We start from the raw sequence: 17,500 nt of genomic DNA, 5'->3' as shown, positions 1-17,500 counted from the left end.
TATATGTGTGTGTGTTAGTGTGTATATATATGTCTGTGTGTTAGTGTGTATATATATGTGTGTGTGTTAGTGTGTATATATATGTGTGTGCGTGTGTGTTAGTGTGTATATATGTGTGTGTGTTAGTGTGTATATATGTGCGTGTGTTAGTGTATATATGTGCGTGTGTGTGTTAGTGTATATATGTGCGTGTGTGTGTTAGTGTGTATATATGTGCGTGTGTGTTAGTGTGTATATATGTGCGTGTGTGTGTTAGTGTGTATATATGTGCGTGTGTGTGTTAGTGTGTATATATATGTCTGTGTGTTAGTGTGTATATATATGTGTGTGTGTTAGTGTGTATATATATGTGTGTGCGTGTGTGTTAGTGTGTATATATGTGTGTGTGTTAGTGTGTATATATGTGTGTGTGTGTTAGTGTGTATATATGTGCGTGTGTGTTAGTGTATATATGTGCGTGTGTGTGTTAGTGTGTATATATGTGTGTGTGTTAGTGTGTATATATGTGTGTGTGTTAGTGTGTATATATGTGCGTGTGTGTGTTAGTGTGTATATATGTGCGTGTGTGTGTTAGTGTGTATATATGTGCGTGTGTGTGTTAGTGTGTATATATGTGCGTGTGTGTGTTAGTGTGTATATATGTGCGTGTGTGTGTTAGTGTGTATATATGTGCGTGTGTGTGTTAGTGTGTATATATGTGCGTGTGTGTGTTAGTGTGTATATATGTGCGTGTGTGTGTTAGTGTGTATATATGTGCGTGTGTGTGTTAGTGTGTATATATGTGCGTGTGTGTGTTAGTGTGTATATATGTGCGTGTGTGTGTTAGTGTGTATATATGTGCGTGTGTGTTAGTGTGTATATATGTGCGTGTGTGTTAGTGTGTATATATGTGCGTGTGTGTTAGTGTGTATATATGTGCGTGTGTGTTAGTGTGTATATATGTGCGTGTGTGTTAGTGTGTATATATGTGCGTGTGTGTTAGTGTGTATATATGTGCATGTGTGTGTTAGTGTGTATATATGTGCGTGTGTGTTAGTGTGTATATATGTGCGTGTGTGTTAGTGTGTATATATGTGCGTGTGTAAGTGTGCGTGTGTAAGTATGTGTATATATGTGTGTGTAAGTGTGTATATATGTGTGTGTAAGTGTGTATATATGTGTGTGTAAGTGTGTATATATGTGTATGTGTGTGTATGTATGTGTATGTGTGTGTAAGTGTGTATATATGTGTATGTGTGTGTGCGCGTAAGTGTGTGTATATATGTGTGTAAGTGTATGTATATGTGTGTGTGTAAGCGTATGTATATGTGTGTGTGTAAGTATATGTATATGTGTGTGTGTAAGTATATATATGTGTGTGTATATATATATATATGTGCGTGTGTAAGTATATATATATGTGCGCGTGTGTAAGTGTATATATATGTGCGCGTGTGTAAGTGTATATATATGTGCGCGTGTATAAGTGTATATATATGTGCGCGTGTGTAAGTGTATATGTGTGTGCGTGCGTAAGTGTATATTTATATGTGTGCGTGTGTAAGTGTGTATTTTTGTGTGCGTGTGTAAGTTTATATATATGTGTGCGTGTGTAAGTTTATTTATATATATATATATGTGCGTGTGTAAGTTTATATATATATATGTGCGTGTGTAAGTTTATATATATATATGTGCATGTGTAAGTTTATATATATATATATATGTGCGTGTGTAAGTTTATATATATATATATGTGCGTGTGTAAGTTTATATATATATATGTGTGTGTGTAAGTTTATACATATATATATATGTGTGCGTGTGTAAGTTTATATATATATGTGTGCGTGTGTAAGTTTATATATATGTGTGCGTGTGTAAGTTTATATATATATATATATATATATATATATGTGTGCGTGTGTCAGTGTGTATATATATATATATGTGTGCGTGTGTCAGTGTATATATATATGTGTGCGTGTGTAAGTGTGTACATAGATGTACGTGTGTAAGTGTGTACATAGATGTGCGTGTGTAAGTGTGTATATATATATATACGTGTGTGTATATATATACGTGTGTGTAAGTGTGTATATATATATATATGTGTGTGTATATATATATATACATGTGTGTGTAATTGTGTGTATTTATATATATATAGTGTGTGTATATATATGTACGTGTGTGTAAGTGTGTGTGTATATATACGTGTGTATATATATACGTGTGTAAGTGTGTGTGTATATATACGTGTGTATATATATACGTGTGTAAGTGTGTATATATATATATATATATATACACGTGTGTGTATATATATACGTGTGTGTAAGTCTGTGTGTATATATATACGTGTGTGTATTTCTATACGTGTGTATAAGTGTGTGTATATATACGTGTGTATTTCTATACGTGTGTATAAGTGTGTGTATATATACGTGTGTATATATATACGTGTGTAAGTGTGTGTGTATATATATATACGTGTGTGTAAGTGTGTGTATATATACGTGTGTGTAAGTGTGTGTATATATACGTGTGTGTATATATACGTGTGGAAGTGTGTGTATATATATATATACGTGTGTAAGTGTGTGTGTATATATATATACGTGTGTGTAAGTGTGTGTATATATACGTGTGTGTAAGTGTGTGTATATATACGTGTGTGTAAGTGTGTGTATATATACGTGTGTGTATATATACGTGTGGAAGTGTGTGTATATATATATACGTGTGTAAGTGTGTATATTGACGTGTGTGTGTAAGTGTGTGTATATGTATATGTGTGTGTAAGTGTGTATATGTATACGTGTGTGTGTAAGTGTGTATATGTATACGTGTGTGTGTGTGTAAGTGTGTATATGTATACGTGTGTGTGTGTAAGTGTGTATATGTATACGTGTGTGTGTAAGTGTATATGTATACGTGTGTGTAAGTGTATATGTATACGTGTGTGTAAGTGTATATGTATACGTGTGAGTAAGAGTGTGTATATGTATACGTGAGTAAGTGTGTGTATACGTGTACATGTGTGTAAGTGTGTATATGTATATACGTGCGTGCGTGTAAGTGTGTATAAGCGTGCATGTATGTGTATATATATATATATATACGTGCGTGTATGTGTGTAAATGTGTATATACGTGCGTGTATGTATACGTGCGTGTATGTGTAAGTGTATATATACGTGCGTGTATGTGTGTATATACGTGCGTGTAAGTGTGTAAGTTTGTATATACGTGCGTGTATGTGTGTAAGTGTATATACGTGCGTGTATGTGTATATACGTGCGTGTATGTGTGTAAGTGTGGATATACGTGCGTGTAAGTGTATATACGTGCGTGTATGTGCATGCATTTATATATATGCATGTGTATATATAAGCATGTGTGTGTATATGTGTGTATGTATGTGTGTGTATATGTGTGTATGTATGTGTGTGTGTATGTGTATATATGTGTGTAGGTGTATGTGTGATGTGTATATGTGTGTGTGTATGTGTGTGTGTATATGTGTGTATATATGAGTGTGTGTGTGTAAGTGTGTGTATATATGTGTGTGTGTAAGTGTGTGTATATATGTGTGTGTGTAAGTGTGTGTATATATGTGTGTGTGTAAGTGTGTGTATATATGTGTGTGTGTAAGTGTGTATATATATGTGTGTGTGTAAGTGTGTATATATATGTGTGTGTGTAAGTGTGTGTATATATGTGTGTGTGTAAGTATGTGTGTGTGTAAGTGTGTGTATGTGTAAGTGTGTGTGTGTGTAAGTGTGTGTATATATGTGTGTGTGTGTAAGTGTGTATATATGTGTGTGTGTAAGTGTGTGTATATATGTGTGTGTGTGTAAGTGTATATATATGTGTGTGTGTGTAAGTGTATATATATGTGTGTGTGTGTAAGTGTATATATATGTGTGTGTGTGTGTAAGTGTATATATATGTGTGCGCGTGTAAGTGTATATATGTGTGCGCGTGTAAGTGTATACATATATATGTGTGCGCGTGTAAGTGTATACATATATATGTGTGCGCGTGTAAGTGTATACATATATATGTGTGCGTGTGTAAGTGTATACATATATATGTGTGCGTGTGTAAGTGTATACATATATATGTGTGCGTGTGTAAGTGTATACATATATATGTGTGCGTGTGTAAGTGTGTATATATATATATGTGTAAGTGTGTATATATATATGTGTGTGCGTGTGTAAGTGTATATATATGTATGCGTGTAAGTGTGTATATACGTGCGTGTATGTGTGTATATACGTGCGTGTATGTGTGTAAGTGTATATACGTGCGTGTAAGTGTATATACGTGCGTGTATGTGTGTAAGTGTGTATATACGTGCGTGTATGAGTGTGTATATACGTGCGTGTATGAGTGTGTATATACGTGCGTGTATGTGTGTATAAACGTGCGTGTATGTGCATATATACGTGCGTGTATATATATATTTATACATGCGTGTATATATATATATACGTGCATGTATATACGTGCATGTATATATAATATATACCTGCGTGTACGTGTGTAAGTGTGTATATACGTGTGTGAGTGTATATACGTGCATGTATGTGTATATACGTGCATGTATGTGTATATATACGTGTGTGTGTAAGTGTGTGTGTGTATGTGTATATATACGTGTGTGTGTAAGTGTGTGTGTGTAAGTGTGTATATGTGTGTGTGTGTATATATATATGTGTGTAAGTCTGTGTATATATGTGCGTGTGTATATATGTGCGTGTGTATATATGTGTGTGTATATATGTGCGTGTGTATATATGTGTGTGTATATATGTGTGTGTATATGTGTGTGCGTGCATATATATGTGTGTGCGTGCATATATATGCGTGTGTATATATATATATGCGTGTGTATATATATATGCGTGTGTAAGTGTATACATATATATGTGTGCGTGTGTAAGTGTATACATATATATGTGCGCGTGTGTAAGTGTATACATATATATGTGCGCGTGTGTAAGTGTATACATATATATGTGCGCGTGTGTAAGTGTATACATATATATGTGCGCGTGTGTAAGTGTATACATATATATATGTGCACGTGTGTACGTGTATACATATATATGTGCGCGTGTGTAAGTGTACACATATATATGTGTGCGTGTGTAAGTGTATATATATGTGTGCGTGTGTAAGTGTATATATATGTGTGCGTGTGTAAGTGTATCTATATGTGTGCGTGTGTAAGTGTATATATATTTGTGTGCGTGTGTAAGTGCATATATTTGTGTGCGTGTGTAAGTGCATATATTTGTGTGCATGTGTAAGTGTATATATATATGTATGCATGTAAGTGTGTATATACGTGCGTGTATGTGTGTAAGTGTGTATATACTTGCGTGTATGTGTGTGTATATACGTGCGTGTATGAGTGTGTATATACGTGCGTGTATGTGTATAAACGTGCGTGTATGTGTATATATATACGTGCGTGTATGTGTATATATATACGTGCGTGTGTATATATATATATATATATACGTGCGTGTATATATATATACCTGCGTGTACATGTGTAAGTGTGTATATACGTGTGTGAGTGTATATACGTGCATGTATGTGTATATATACGTGTGCATGTATGTGTATATATACGTGTGCGTGTATGTGTATATATACGCGTGCGTGTATGTGTATATATACGCGTGTGTGTATGTGTATATATACGTGTGTTAGTGTATGTGTATATATACGTGTGTTAGTGTATGTGTATATATACGTGTGTTAGTGTATGTGTATATATACGTGTGTGTGTGTGTATGTGTATATGTGTGTGTGTGTATGTGTATATATGTGTGTGTATGTGTATATATACGTGTGTGTGTATGTGTATATATACGTGTGTGTGTGTATGTGTATATATACGTGTGTGTGTATGTGTATATATACGTGTGTGTGTATGTGTATATATACGTGTGTGTGTATGTGTATATATACGTGTGTGTGTATGTGTATATATACGTGTGTGTATGTGTATATATACGTGTGTGTACGTGTATGTGTACGTGTATGTATACGTGTGTGTATATATGTGTGTGCGTGTGATGTGTGTGTGTGCGTATATATACGCGTATGTGTGTGTGTGCGTATATATACGCGTGTGTATGTGTGTGCGTATATATACGCGTATGTATGTGCGCGTATGTGCATGTGCGTTTGTGTCTATATTTGTGTGTATGCGTGCGTGTGTGTATGCGTGCGTGTATGTATGCATGCGTGTGTGCGTGCGTGTGTATGCGTATATGTGTGCGTGTGTGTATATGTGCGTGTGTGTGTATGTGCGTGTGCGTGTGTATATATGTGTGCGTATATGTGCGTGTGCGTGTGTATATATGTGTGCGTATATATGTGTGTGCGTGTATATATGTGTGCGTATATATGTGTGTGTGTATATGTGTGTGCGTGTGTGTATGAGTGTGCGTGTGTGTATGAGTGTGCATGTGTGTATATGTGTGCGTGTGTAAGTGTATACATATATATGTGCACGTGTGTACGTGTATACATATATATGTGCGCGTGTGTAAGTGTACACATATATATGTGTGCGTGTGTAAGTGTATATATATGTGTGCGTGTGTAAGTGTATCTATATGTGTGCGTGTGTAAGTGTATATATATTTGTGTGCGTGTGTAAGTGCATATATTTGTGTGCATGTGTAAGTGTATATATATATGTATGCATGTAAGTGTGTATATACGTGCGTGTATGTGTGTAAGTGTGTATATACTTGCGTGTATGTGTGTGTATATACGTGCGTGTATGAGTGTGTATATACGTGCATGTATGTGTATAAACGTGCGTGTATGTGTATATATATACGTGCGTGTATGTGTATATATATACGTGCGTGTGTATATATATATATATACGTGCGTGTATATATATATACCTGCGTGTACATGTGTAAGTGTGTATATACGTGTGTGAGTGTATATACGTGTGTGAGTGTATATACGTGCATGTATGTGTATATATACGTGTGCATGTATGTGTATATATACGTGTGCGTGTATGTGTATATATACGCGTGCGTGTATGTGTATATATACGCGTGTGTGTATGTGTATATATACGTGTGATAGTGTATGTGTATATATACGTGTGTTAGTGTATGTGTATATATACGTGTGTTAGTGTATGTGTATATATACGTGTGTGTGTGTGTATGTGTATAAATACGTGTGTGTATGTGTATATATACGTGTGTGTGTGTATGTGTATATATATGTGTGTGTATGTGTATATATACGTGTGTGTATGTGTATATATACGTGTGTGTATGTGTATATATACGTGTGTGTATGTGTATATATACGTGTGTGTATGTGTATATATACGTGTGTGTGTATATATGTGTGTGTGTGTATATATGTGTGTGTACGTGTATATATACGTGTGTGTATGTGTATATATACGTGTGTGTATGTGTATATATACGTGTGTGTACGTGTATGTATACGTGTGTGTATATATGTGTGTGCGTGTGATGTGTGTGTGTGCGTATATATACGCGTATGTGTGTGTGTGCGTATATATACGCGTGTGTGTGTGTGCGTATATATACGCGTATGTGTGTGTGTGCGTATATATACGCGTGTGTATGTGTGTGCGTATATATACGCGTATGTATGTGCGCGTATGTGCATGTGCGTTTGTGTCTATATTTGTGTGTATGCGTGCGTGTGTGTATGTGTGCGTGTATGTATGCATGCGTGTGTGCGTGCGTGTGTATGCGTATATGTGTGCGTGTGTGTATATGTGCGTGTGTGTGTATGTGCGTGTGCGTGTGTATATATGTGTGCGTATATGTGCGTGTGCGTGTGTATATATGTGTGCGTATATATGTGTGTGCGTGTATATATGTGTGCGTATATATGTGTGTGTGTATATGTGTGTGCGTGTGTGTATGAGTGTGCGTGTGTGTATGAGTGTGCATGTGTGTATATGTGTGTATATGTGTGCGTGTGTATATATGTGTGTATATGTGTGTGCATGTGTATGTGTGTGCATGTGTGTATATGTGTGCGTGTATGTGTATGTGTATGTGTGTGCATGTGTGTATATGTGTGCGTGTGTGTATATATGTGTGTGCATGTGTGTATATGTGTGTGCGTGTGTGTATGTATGTGTGTGTGCGTCTATGTATGTGTGTGTATGTATATGTGCATGTGTGTATATGTGCATGTGTATATATATATGCGTGTGTATGTATATGTGCGTGTGTATGTATATGTGCGTGTGTATATATATGCGTGTGTGTATGTATATGTGTGTATGTATACATGTGTGTATATATACGTGTGTATATATACGTGTGTATATATACGTGTGTATATATACGTGTGTGTGTATGTATGTGTTTAAGTGTATATGTGTGTGTAAGTGCGTATATGTGTGTAAGTGTGTATGTGTGTGTGTAAGTGTGTATATATATGTGTGTGTAAGTGTGTGTGTAAGTGTGCATGTGTGTGTATATGTGTGTGTGTAAGTGTGTATATGTATGTGTGTGTAAGTGTGTATATGTATGTGTGTAAGTGTGTATATGTATGTGTGTGTAAGTGTGTATATGTATGTGTGTGTAAATGTGTATGTTTGTGTGTAAGTGTGTATGTATGTTTGTGTGTAAGTGTGTATGTATGTTTGTGTGTATGTATATGTGTGTATATATGTGTGTGTGTATATATACATGTGTGTAAGTGTATATATATACACGTGTGTAAGTGTATATATATACACGTGTGTAAGTGTATATATATACACGTGTGTGTAAGTGTGTATATATACACGTGTGTGTAAGTGTGTATATATACACGTGTGTGTGTGTAAGTGTGCGTATATACACGTGTGTGTGTAAGTGTGCGTATATATACACGTGTGTGTGTAAGTGTGCGTATATATACACGTGTGTGTAAGTGTGTGTATATATACACGTGTGTGTAAGTGTGTGTATATATACACGTGTGTGTAAGTGTGTGTGTGTGTATATATATACGTGTGTGTATACACACACACACACTTACACACACGTGTGTGTAAGTGTGTATATGTATACGTGTGTGTGTAAGTGTGTATATGTATACGTGTGTGTGTAAGTGTGTATATGTATACATGTGTGTGTGTAAGTGTGTATATGTATACGTGTGTGTGTGTAAGTGTGTATATGTATACGTGTGTGTGTGTAAGTGTGTATATGTATACGTGTGTGTGTGTAAGTGTGTATATGTATACGTGTGTGTGTGTAAGTGTGTATATGTATACGTGTGTGTAAGTGTATATGTATACGTGTGAGTAGGAGTGTGTATATGTATACGTGAGTAAGTGTGTGTATATGTGTGAGTGTAAGTGTGTGTACATGTGTGTAAGTGTGTATAAGTATATACGTGCGTGCGTGTAAGTGTGTATAAGCGTGCATGTATGTGTATATATATATATATATATATATACGTGCGTGTATGTGTGTAAATGTGTATATACGTGCGTGTATGTATACGTGCGTGTATGTGTAAGTGTATATATACGTGCGTGTATGTGTCTATATACGTGCGTGTAAGTGTGTAAGTTTGTATATACGTGCGTGTATGTGTGTAAGTGTATATACGTGCGTGTATGTGTATATACGTGCGTGTATGTGTGTAAGTGTGGATATACGTGCGTGTAAGTGTATATACGTGCGTGTATGTGCATGCATTTATATATATGCATGTGTATATATAAGCATGTGTGTGTATATGTGTGTATGTATGCGTGTGTGTATGTGTATATATGTGTGTAGGTGTGTGTGTATGTGTGATGTGTATATGTGTGTGTGTATGTGTGTGTGTATATGTGTGTATATATGAGTGTGTGTGTGCAAGTGTGTGTATATATGTGTGTGTGTGCAAGTGTGTGTATATATGTGTGTGTGTGCAAGTGTGTGTATATATGTGTGTGTGTGTAAGTGTGTGTATATATGAGTGTGTGTGTAAGTGTGTGTATATATGTGTGTGTGTAAGTGTGTGTATATATGTGTGTGTGTGTAAGTGTGTGTATATATGTGTGTGTGTGTATATATGTGTGTGTGTGTAAGTGTGTGTATATATGTGTGTGTGTAAGTGTGTGTATATATGTGTGTGTGTAAGTGTGTGTGTATATGTGTGTGTGTAAGTGTGTATATGTATACGTGTGTGTGTAAGTGTGTATATGTATACGTGTGTGTGTAAGTGTGTATATGTATACATGTGTGTGTGTAAGTGTGTATATGTATACGTGTGTGTGTAAGTGTGTATATGTATACGTGTGTGTGTAAGTGTGTATATGTATACGTGTGTGTGTGTAAGTGTGTATATGTATACGTGTGTGTAAGTGTATATGTATACATGTGAGTAGGAGTGTGTATATGTATACGTGAGTAAGTGTGTGTATATGTGTGAGTGTAAGTGTGTGTACATGTGTGTAAGTGTGTATATGTATATACGTGTGTGCGTGTAAGTGTGTATAAGCGTGCATGTATGTGTGTATATATATATATATATATATACGTGCGTGTATGTGTGTAAATGTGTATATACGTGCGTGTATGTATACGTGCGTGTATGTGTAAGTGTATATATACGTGCGTGTATGTGTGTATATACGTGCGTGTAAGTGTGTAAGTTTGTATATACGTGCGTGTGTGTGTGTAAGTGTATATACGTGCGTGTATGTGTATATACGTGCGTGTATGTGTGTAAGTGTGGATATACGTGCGTGTAAGTGTATATACGTGCGTGTATGTGCATGCATTTATATATATGCATGTGTATATATAAGCATGTGTGTGTATATGTGTGTATGTATGCGTGTGTGTATGTGTATATATGTGTGTAGGTGTGTGTGTATGTGTGATGTGTGTATGTGTGTGTGTATATGTGTGTGTGTATGTGTGTGTGTATATGTGTGTATATATGAGTGTGTGTGTATATATGTGTGTGTGTGTAAGTGTGTGTATATATGTGTGTGTGTGTAAGTGTGTGTATATATGTGTGTGTGTGTAAGTGTGTGTATATATGTGTGTGTGTGTAAGTGTGTGTATATATGTGCGTGTGTGTGTAAGTGTGTGTATATATGTGCGTGTGTGTGTAAGTGTGTGTAAGTGTGTGTATAAGTGTGTGTATATATGTGTGTGTGTAAGTGTGTGTATATATGTGTGTGTGTAAGTGTGTGTATATATGTGTGTGTGTAAGTGTGTGTATATATGTGTGTGTGTATGTGTGTGTGTATATGTGTGTGTGTATGTGTGTGTATATGTGTGTGTAAGTGTGTGTATATATGTGTGTGTGTAAGTGTGTGTATATATGTGTGTGTAAGTGTGTGTGTATATGTGTGTGTGTAAGTGTGTGTATATATGTGTGTGTGTAAGTGTGTGTATATATGTGTGTGTGTAAGTGTGTGTATGTGTGTGTAAGTGTGTGTATATGTGTGTAAGTGTGTGTATATGTGTGTAAGTGTGTGTATATATGTGTGTGTGTAAGTGTGTGTATATATGTGTGTGTAAGTGTGTGTATATATGTGTGTGTGTGTATATATGTGTGTGTATGTGTGTGTGTAAGTGTGTATATGTGTAAGTGTGTGTATATGTGCGTGTGTGTATATGTGCATGTGTGTATATGTGAGTGTATATATATGCATGTGTGTATGTATATGTGTGTATATATACGTGTGTATATATACGTGTGTGTATATGTGTTTAAGTGTATATGTGTGTGTAAGTGCGTATATGTGTGTAAGTGTGTATGTGTGTGTGTAAGTGTGTATATATGTGTGTAAGTGTGCATGTGTGTGTATATGTGTGTGTGTAAGTGTGTGTGTAAGTGTGCATGTGTGTGTATATGTGTGTGTGTAAGTGTGTGTGTAAGTGTGCATGTGTGTGTATATGTGTGTGTGTAAGTGTGCATGTGTGTGTATATGTGTGTGTGTAAGTGTGTGTGTAAGTGTGCATGTGTGTGTATATGTGTGTGTGTAAGTGTGTATATGTATGTGTGTGTAAGTGTGTATATGTATGTGTGTGTAAATGTGTATGTTTGTGCGTAAGTGTGTATGTATGTTTGTGTGTAAGTGTATATGCGTGTGTAAGTGTGTATATACGTGTGTGTGTATAAGTGTGTATATATACGTGTGCGTGTGTAGTGTGTATATATACGTGTGCGTGTATGTGTGTAAGTGTGTATCTACGAGGGGGCATAGATTTAAGGTGAGAGGGGAGAGATACAAAAAGGTCCAGAGGGGCAATTTTTTCACTCAAAGGGTGGTGAGTGTCTGGAACGAGCTGCCAGAGGCAGTAGTAGAGGCGGGTACAATTTTGTCTTTTAAAAAGCATTTGGACAGTTACATGGGTAAGATGGGTATAGAGGGATATGGGCCAAGTGCAGGCAATTGGGACTAGCTTAGTGGTATAAACTGGGCGACATGGACATGTTGGGCCGAAGGGCCTCTTTCCATGTTGTCAACGTCTATGATTCTATGTATGTGCATATATATATATATATATATACGTGTATGTATGTGCGTATATATATACATATGTGTATGTATGTGCATATATATGTATGTATGTGCATATATATATGTATGTGCATATATATATATGTATGTGCATATATATATATATGTATGTGCGTATATATATACATACGTGTATGTATGTGCGTATATATATACACATGTGTATGTATGTGCGTATATATATACACGTGTGTATGTATGTGCGTATATATATACGTGTATGTATGTGCGTATATATATACGTGTGTATGTATGTGCGTATATATACGTGTGTATGTATGTGCGTATATATATACACGTGTGTATGTATGTGCGTATATATATATGTGTGTATGTATGTGCGTATATATATATACGTGTGTATGTATGTGCGTATATATATATACGTGTGTATGTATGTGCGTATATATATATACGTGTGTATGTATGTGCGTATATATATACGTGTGTGTATGTATGTGCGTATATATATACGTGTGTGTATGTATGTGCGTATATATATATACGTGTGTATGTATGTGCGTATATATATATACGTGTGTATGTATGTGCGTATATATATATACATACGTGTATGTATGTGCGTATATATATACGTGTGTATGTATGTGCATATATATATACATGTGTGTATGTATGTGCATATATATATACATACGTGTATGTACGTGCATATATATATACATACGTGTATGTACGTGCATATATATATACGTGTGTATGTATGCGTATATATATACGTGTGTATGTATGTGCGTATATATATACGTGTGTATGTATGTGCGTAAATATATACGTGTGTATGTATGTGCGTAAATATATACGTGTGTATGTATGTGCGTATATATACACGTGTGTATGTATGTGCGTATATATACACGTGTGTATGTATGTGCGTATATATACACGTGTGTATGTATGTGCGTATATATACACGTGTGTATGTATGTGCGTATATATATACGTGTGTGTATGTATGTGCGTATATATATACGTGTGTGTATGTGTGCGTATATATACGTGTGTGTGTGTATGTGCGTATATATATACGTGTGTGTATGTATGTGCGTATATATATTCGTGTGTGTATGTATGTGCGTATATATATTCGTGTGTGTATGTATGTGCGTATATATATACGTGTGTGTATGTATGTGCGTATATATATACGTGTGTGTATCTATGTGCGTATATATATACGTGTGTGTATCTATGTGCGTATATATATACGTGTGTGTATGTATGTGCGTATATATATATACGTGTGTGTATGTATGTGCGTATATGTGTGCACGTGTGCGTATATGTGTGCACGTGTGCGTATGTATATATGTGTGTGTGCGTTCACGTATGTGTATGTGCGCGTTCGCATATGTGTATATATGTGTGTGTATATATGTGCGTGTGTGTGTATATGTGTAAGTGTGTAAATATGTGTAAGTGTGTATATATATATATATATGTGTAAGTGTGTATATATATACATGTGTAAGTGTGTATATATATACATGTGTAAGTGTGTATATATATATATATACATGTGTAAGTGTGTATATATATATATACATGTGTAAGTGTGTATATATATATATACATGTGTAAGTGTGTATATATATATACATGTGTAAGTGTGTATATATATATACATGTGTAAGTGTGTATATATATATACATGTGTAAGTGTGTATATATATATACATGTGTAAGTGTGTATATATATATACATGTGTAAGTGTGTATATATATATACATGTGTAAGTGTGTATATATATATACATGTGTAAGTGTGTATATATATATATACATGTGTAAGTGTGTGTATATATATACATGTGTAAGTGTGTGTATATATATACATGTGTAAGTGTGTGTATATATATACATGTGTAAGTGTGTGTATATATATACATGTGTAAGTGTGTGTATATATATATGTGTGTGTGTGTAAGTGTGTATATATATATGTGTGTGTGTGTAAGTGTGTATATATATATATGTGTGTGTGTGTAAGTGTGTATATATATATATGTGTGTGTGTGTAAGTGTGTATATATATATGTGTGTGTGTGTAAGTGTGTGTATATATATGTGTGTGTGTGTAAGTGTGTGTATATATATGTGTAAGTGTGTGTGTATATATATATATATATGTGTAAGTGTGTGTATATATATGTGTAAGTGTGTGTATATATATGTGTAAGTGTGTGTATATATGAGCGTGTAAGTGTGTGTATATATGTGTGTGTATATATATGCGTGTAAGTGTGTGTATATATATGCGTGTAAGTGTGTGTATATATACATGTGTAAGTGTGTATATATATATGTGTGTGTGTGTGTAAGTGTGTATATATATATGTGTGTGTGTGTAAGTGTGTATATATATATATGTGTGTGTGTAAGTGTGTATATATATATGTGTGTGTGTGTAAGTGTGTATATATATATGTGTGTGTGTGTAAGTGTGTGTATATATATGTGTAAGTGTGTGTATATATATGTGTAAGTGTGTAAGTGTGTGTATATATGTGTAAGTGTATATATATATATGTGTGTAAGTGTGTGTATATATATATATATGTAAGTGTATATATATGTGTGTATGTGTATATATATATATATATGTAAGTATATATATATAGTGTATATATGTGTAAGTGTGTATATATGTGTAAGTGTGTATATATGTGTAAGTGTGTATATATGTGTAAGTGTGTATATATGTGTGTGTGTATATATGTGTGTAAGTGTATATATATGTGTCTAAGTGTATATATATGTGTGTGTGTAAGTGTATATGTGTGTGTGTAAGTGTATATGTGTGTGTAAGTGTGTATATATATGTGTGTAAGTGTGTGTATATATGTGTGTGTGTATATATATGTGTAAGTGTGTATATATATATGCGCGTGCGTTAGTGTGTATGTATATATATGTGCGTGCGTTAGTGTGTATATATATGTGCGTGCGTAAGTGTATATACATATTTGCGTGCGTAAGTGTGTATATACATATTTGCGTGCGTAAGTGTGGATATACGTGCGTGTGTAAGTGTGGATATACGTGCGTGTGTGTGTGTAAGTGTATATACGTACGTGTGTGTGCGTAAGTGTGTATATATATGTGCGTGTGTGTGCGTATATATACGTGCGTGTGTGTTTGTATATAGATATACACGTGCGTGTGTGTGTATATATATACGTGCGTATGTGTGTGTATATATACGTGCGTGTGTATATATATACGTGCGTGTGTGTGTATATATATATATACGTGCGTGTGTGTGTGTATATATATATGTGCGTGTGTGTGTATATATATACGTGCGTGTGTGTGTGTATATATATACGTGCGTGTATGTGTATATATATATGTGCGTTTATGTGCGTATATATATGTCCGTGTATATGCATGCATTTATATATATGCATGTGTATATATAAGCGTGTGTGTGTGTATGCGTGTGTGTGTATATGTGTGTGTATGCGTGTGTGTATATATGTGTGTGTGTGTATATGTGTGTGTGTGTGTATATGTGTGTGTATATATGTTTTTTTTATTCGTTCACGGGATGTGGGCGTCGATGGCGAGGCCAGCATTTATTGCCCATCCCTAATTGCCCTCGAGAAGGTGGTGGTGAGCCGCCTTCTTGAACCGCTGCAGTCCGTGTGGTGACGGTTCTCCCACAGTGCTGTTAGGAAGGGAGTTCCAGGATTTTGACCCAGCGACAATGAAGGAACGGCGATATATTTCCAAATCGGGATGGTGTGTGACTTGGAGGGGAACGTGCAGGTGGTGTTGTTCCCATGTCCCTGCTGCTCTTGTTCTTCTAGGTGGTAGAGGTCGCGGGTTTGGGAGGTGCTGTCGAAGAAGCCTTGGCGAGTTGCTGCAGTGCATCCTGTGGATGGTACACACTGCAGCCACGGTGCGCCGGTGGTGAAGGGAGTGAATGTTTAGGGTGGTGGATGGGGTGCCAATCAAGCGGGCTGCTTTATCTTGGATGGTGTCGAGCTTCTTGAGTGTTGTTGGAGCTGCACTCATCCAAGCAAGTGGAGAGTATTCCATCACACTCCTGACTTGTGCCTTGTAGATGGTGGAAAGGCTTTGGGGAGTCAGGAGGTGAGTCACTCGCCGCAGAATACCCAGCCTCTGACCTGCTCTCGTAGCCACAGTATTTATATGGCTGGTCCAGTTAAGTTTCTGGTCAATGGTGACCTCCAGGATGTTGATGGTGGGGGATTCGGTGATGGTAATGCCGTTGAATGTCAGGGGGAGGTGGTTAGACTCTCTCTTGTTGGAGATGGTCATTGCCTGGCACTTATCTGGCGCGAATGTTACTTGCCACGTATGAGCCCAAGCCTGGATGTTGTCCAGGTCTTGCTGCATGCGGGCTCGGACTGCTTCATTATTTGAGGGGTTGCGAATGGAACTGAACACTGTGCAGTCATCAGCGAACAACCCCATTTCTGACCTTATGATGGAGGGAAGGTCATTGATGAAGCAGCTGAAGATGGTTGGGCCTAGGACACTGCCCTGAGGAACTCCTGCAGCAATGTCCTGGGGCTGAGATGATTGGCCTCCAACAACCACTACCATCTTCCTTTGTGCTAGGTATGACTCCAGCCACTGGAGAGTTTTCCCCCTGCATATATATATATATATATATGTGTGTGTATATATATATGTGTGTGCATGTGTGTGTATATATATGTGTGTGCGTGTGTGTATATATGTGTGTGCGTGTATGTATATATATGTGTGCGTGTGTGCATATATATGTGTGTGTGTAAGTGAGTATATATATATATATGTCTGTGTATATATGTGTGTGTATGTAAGTGTGTATATATATGTGTGTGTGTGTAAGTGTGTATATATGTGTGTGTGTAAGTGTGTATATATGTGTGTGTGTGTAAGTGTGTATATATGTATGTGTGTGTAAGTG

General features: G+C 35.9%; 2 protein-coding genes across 2 annotated transcripts in view; both read left to right on the top strand.

Moving 5' to 3' along the window:
- cap2 (cyclase associated actin cytoskeleton regulatory protein 2) overlaps positions 1 to 17,500 on the top strand; it is a 306,535-nt gene that overhangs the window by 239,121 nt on the left and 49,914 nt on the right. The gene's annotated exons all lie outside the window — the stretch shown is intronic.
- LOC137300171 (keratin-associated protein 10-10-like) lies at positions 7,605 to 8,760 on the top strand (the record flags this gene model as incomplete). The annotated part of the gene is given in 4 exon segments (XM_067969251.1): positions 7,605 to 7,832; positions 7,834 to 8,200; positions 8,203 to 8,306; positions 8,572 to 8,760. Coding segments are annotated over 4 exon segments (888 nt in total), but the record flags the coding sequence as incomplete, so codon positions are not given.

This window comes from Heptranchias perlo, chromosome 2 (assembly GCF_035084215.1).
Source record: "Heptranchias perlo isolate sHepPer1 chromosome 2, sHepPer1.hap1, whole genome shotgun sequence".
NCBI lineage: Eukaryota > Metazoa > Chordata > Chondrichthyes > Hexanchiformes > Hexanchidae > Heptranchias > Heptranchias perlo.
The sequence above is the reverse complement of the archived record's forward strand: the minus strand, read 5'-3'. Positions and strand labels throughout refer to the sequence as shown.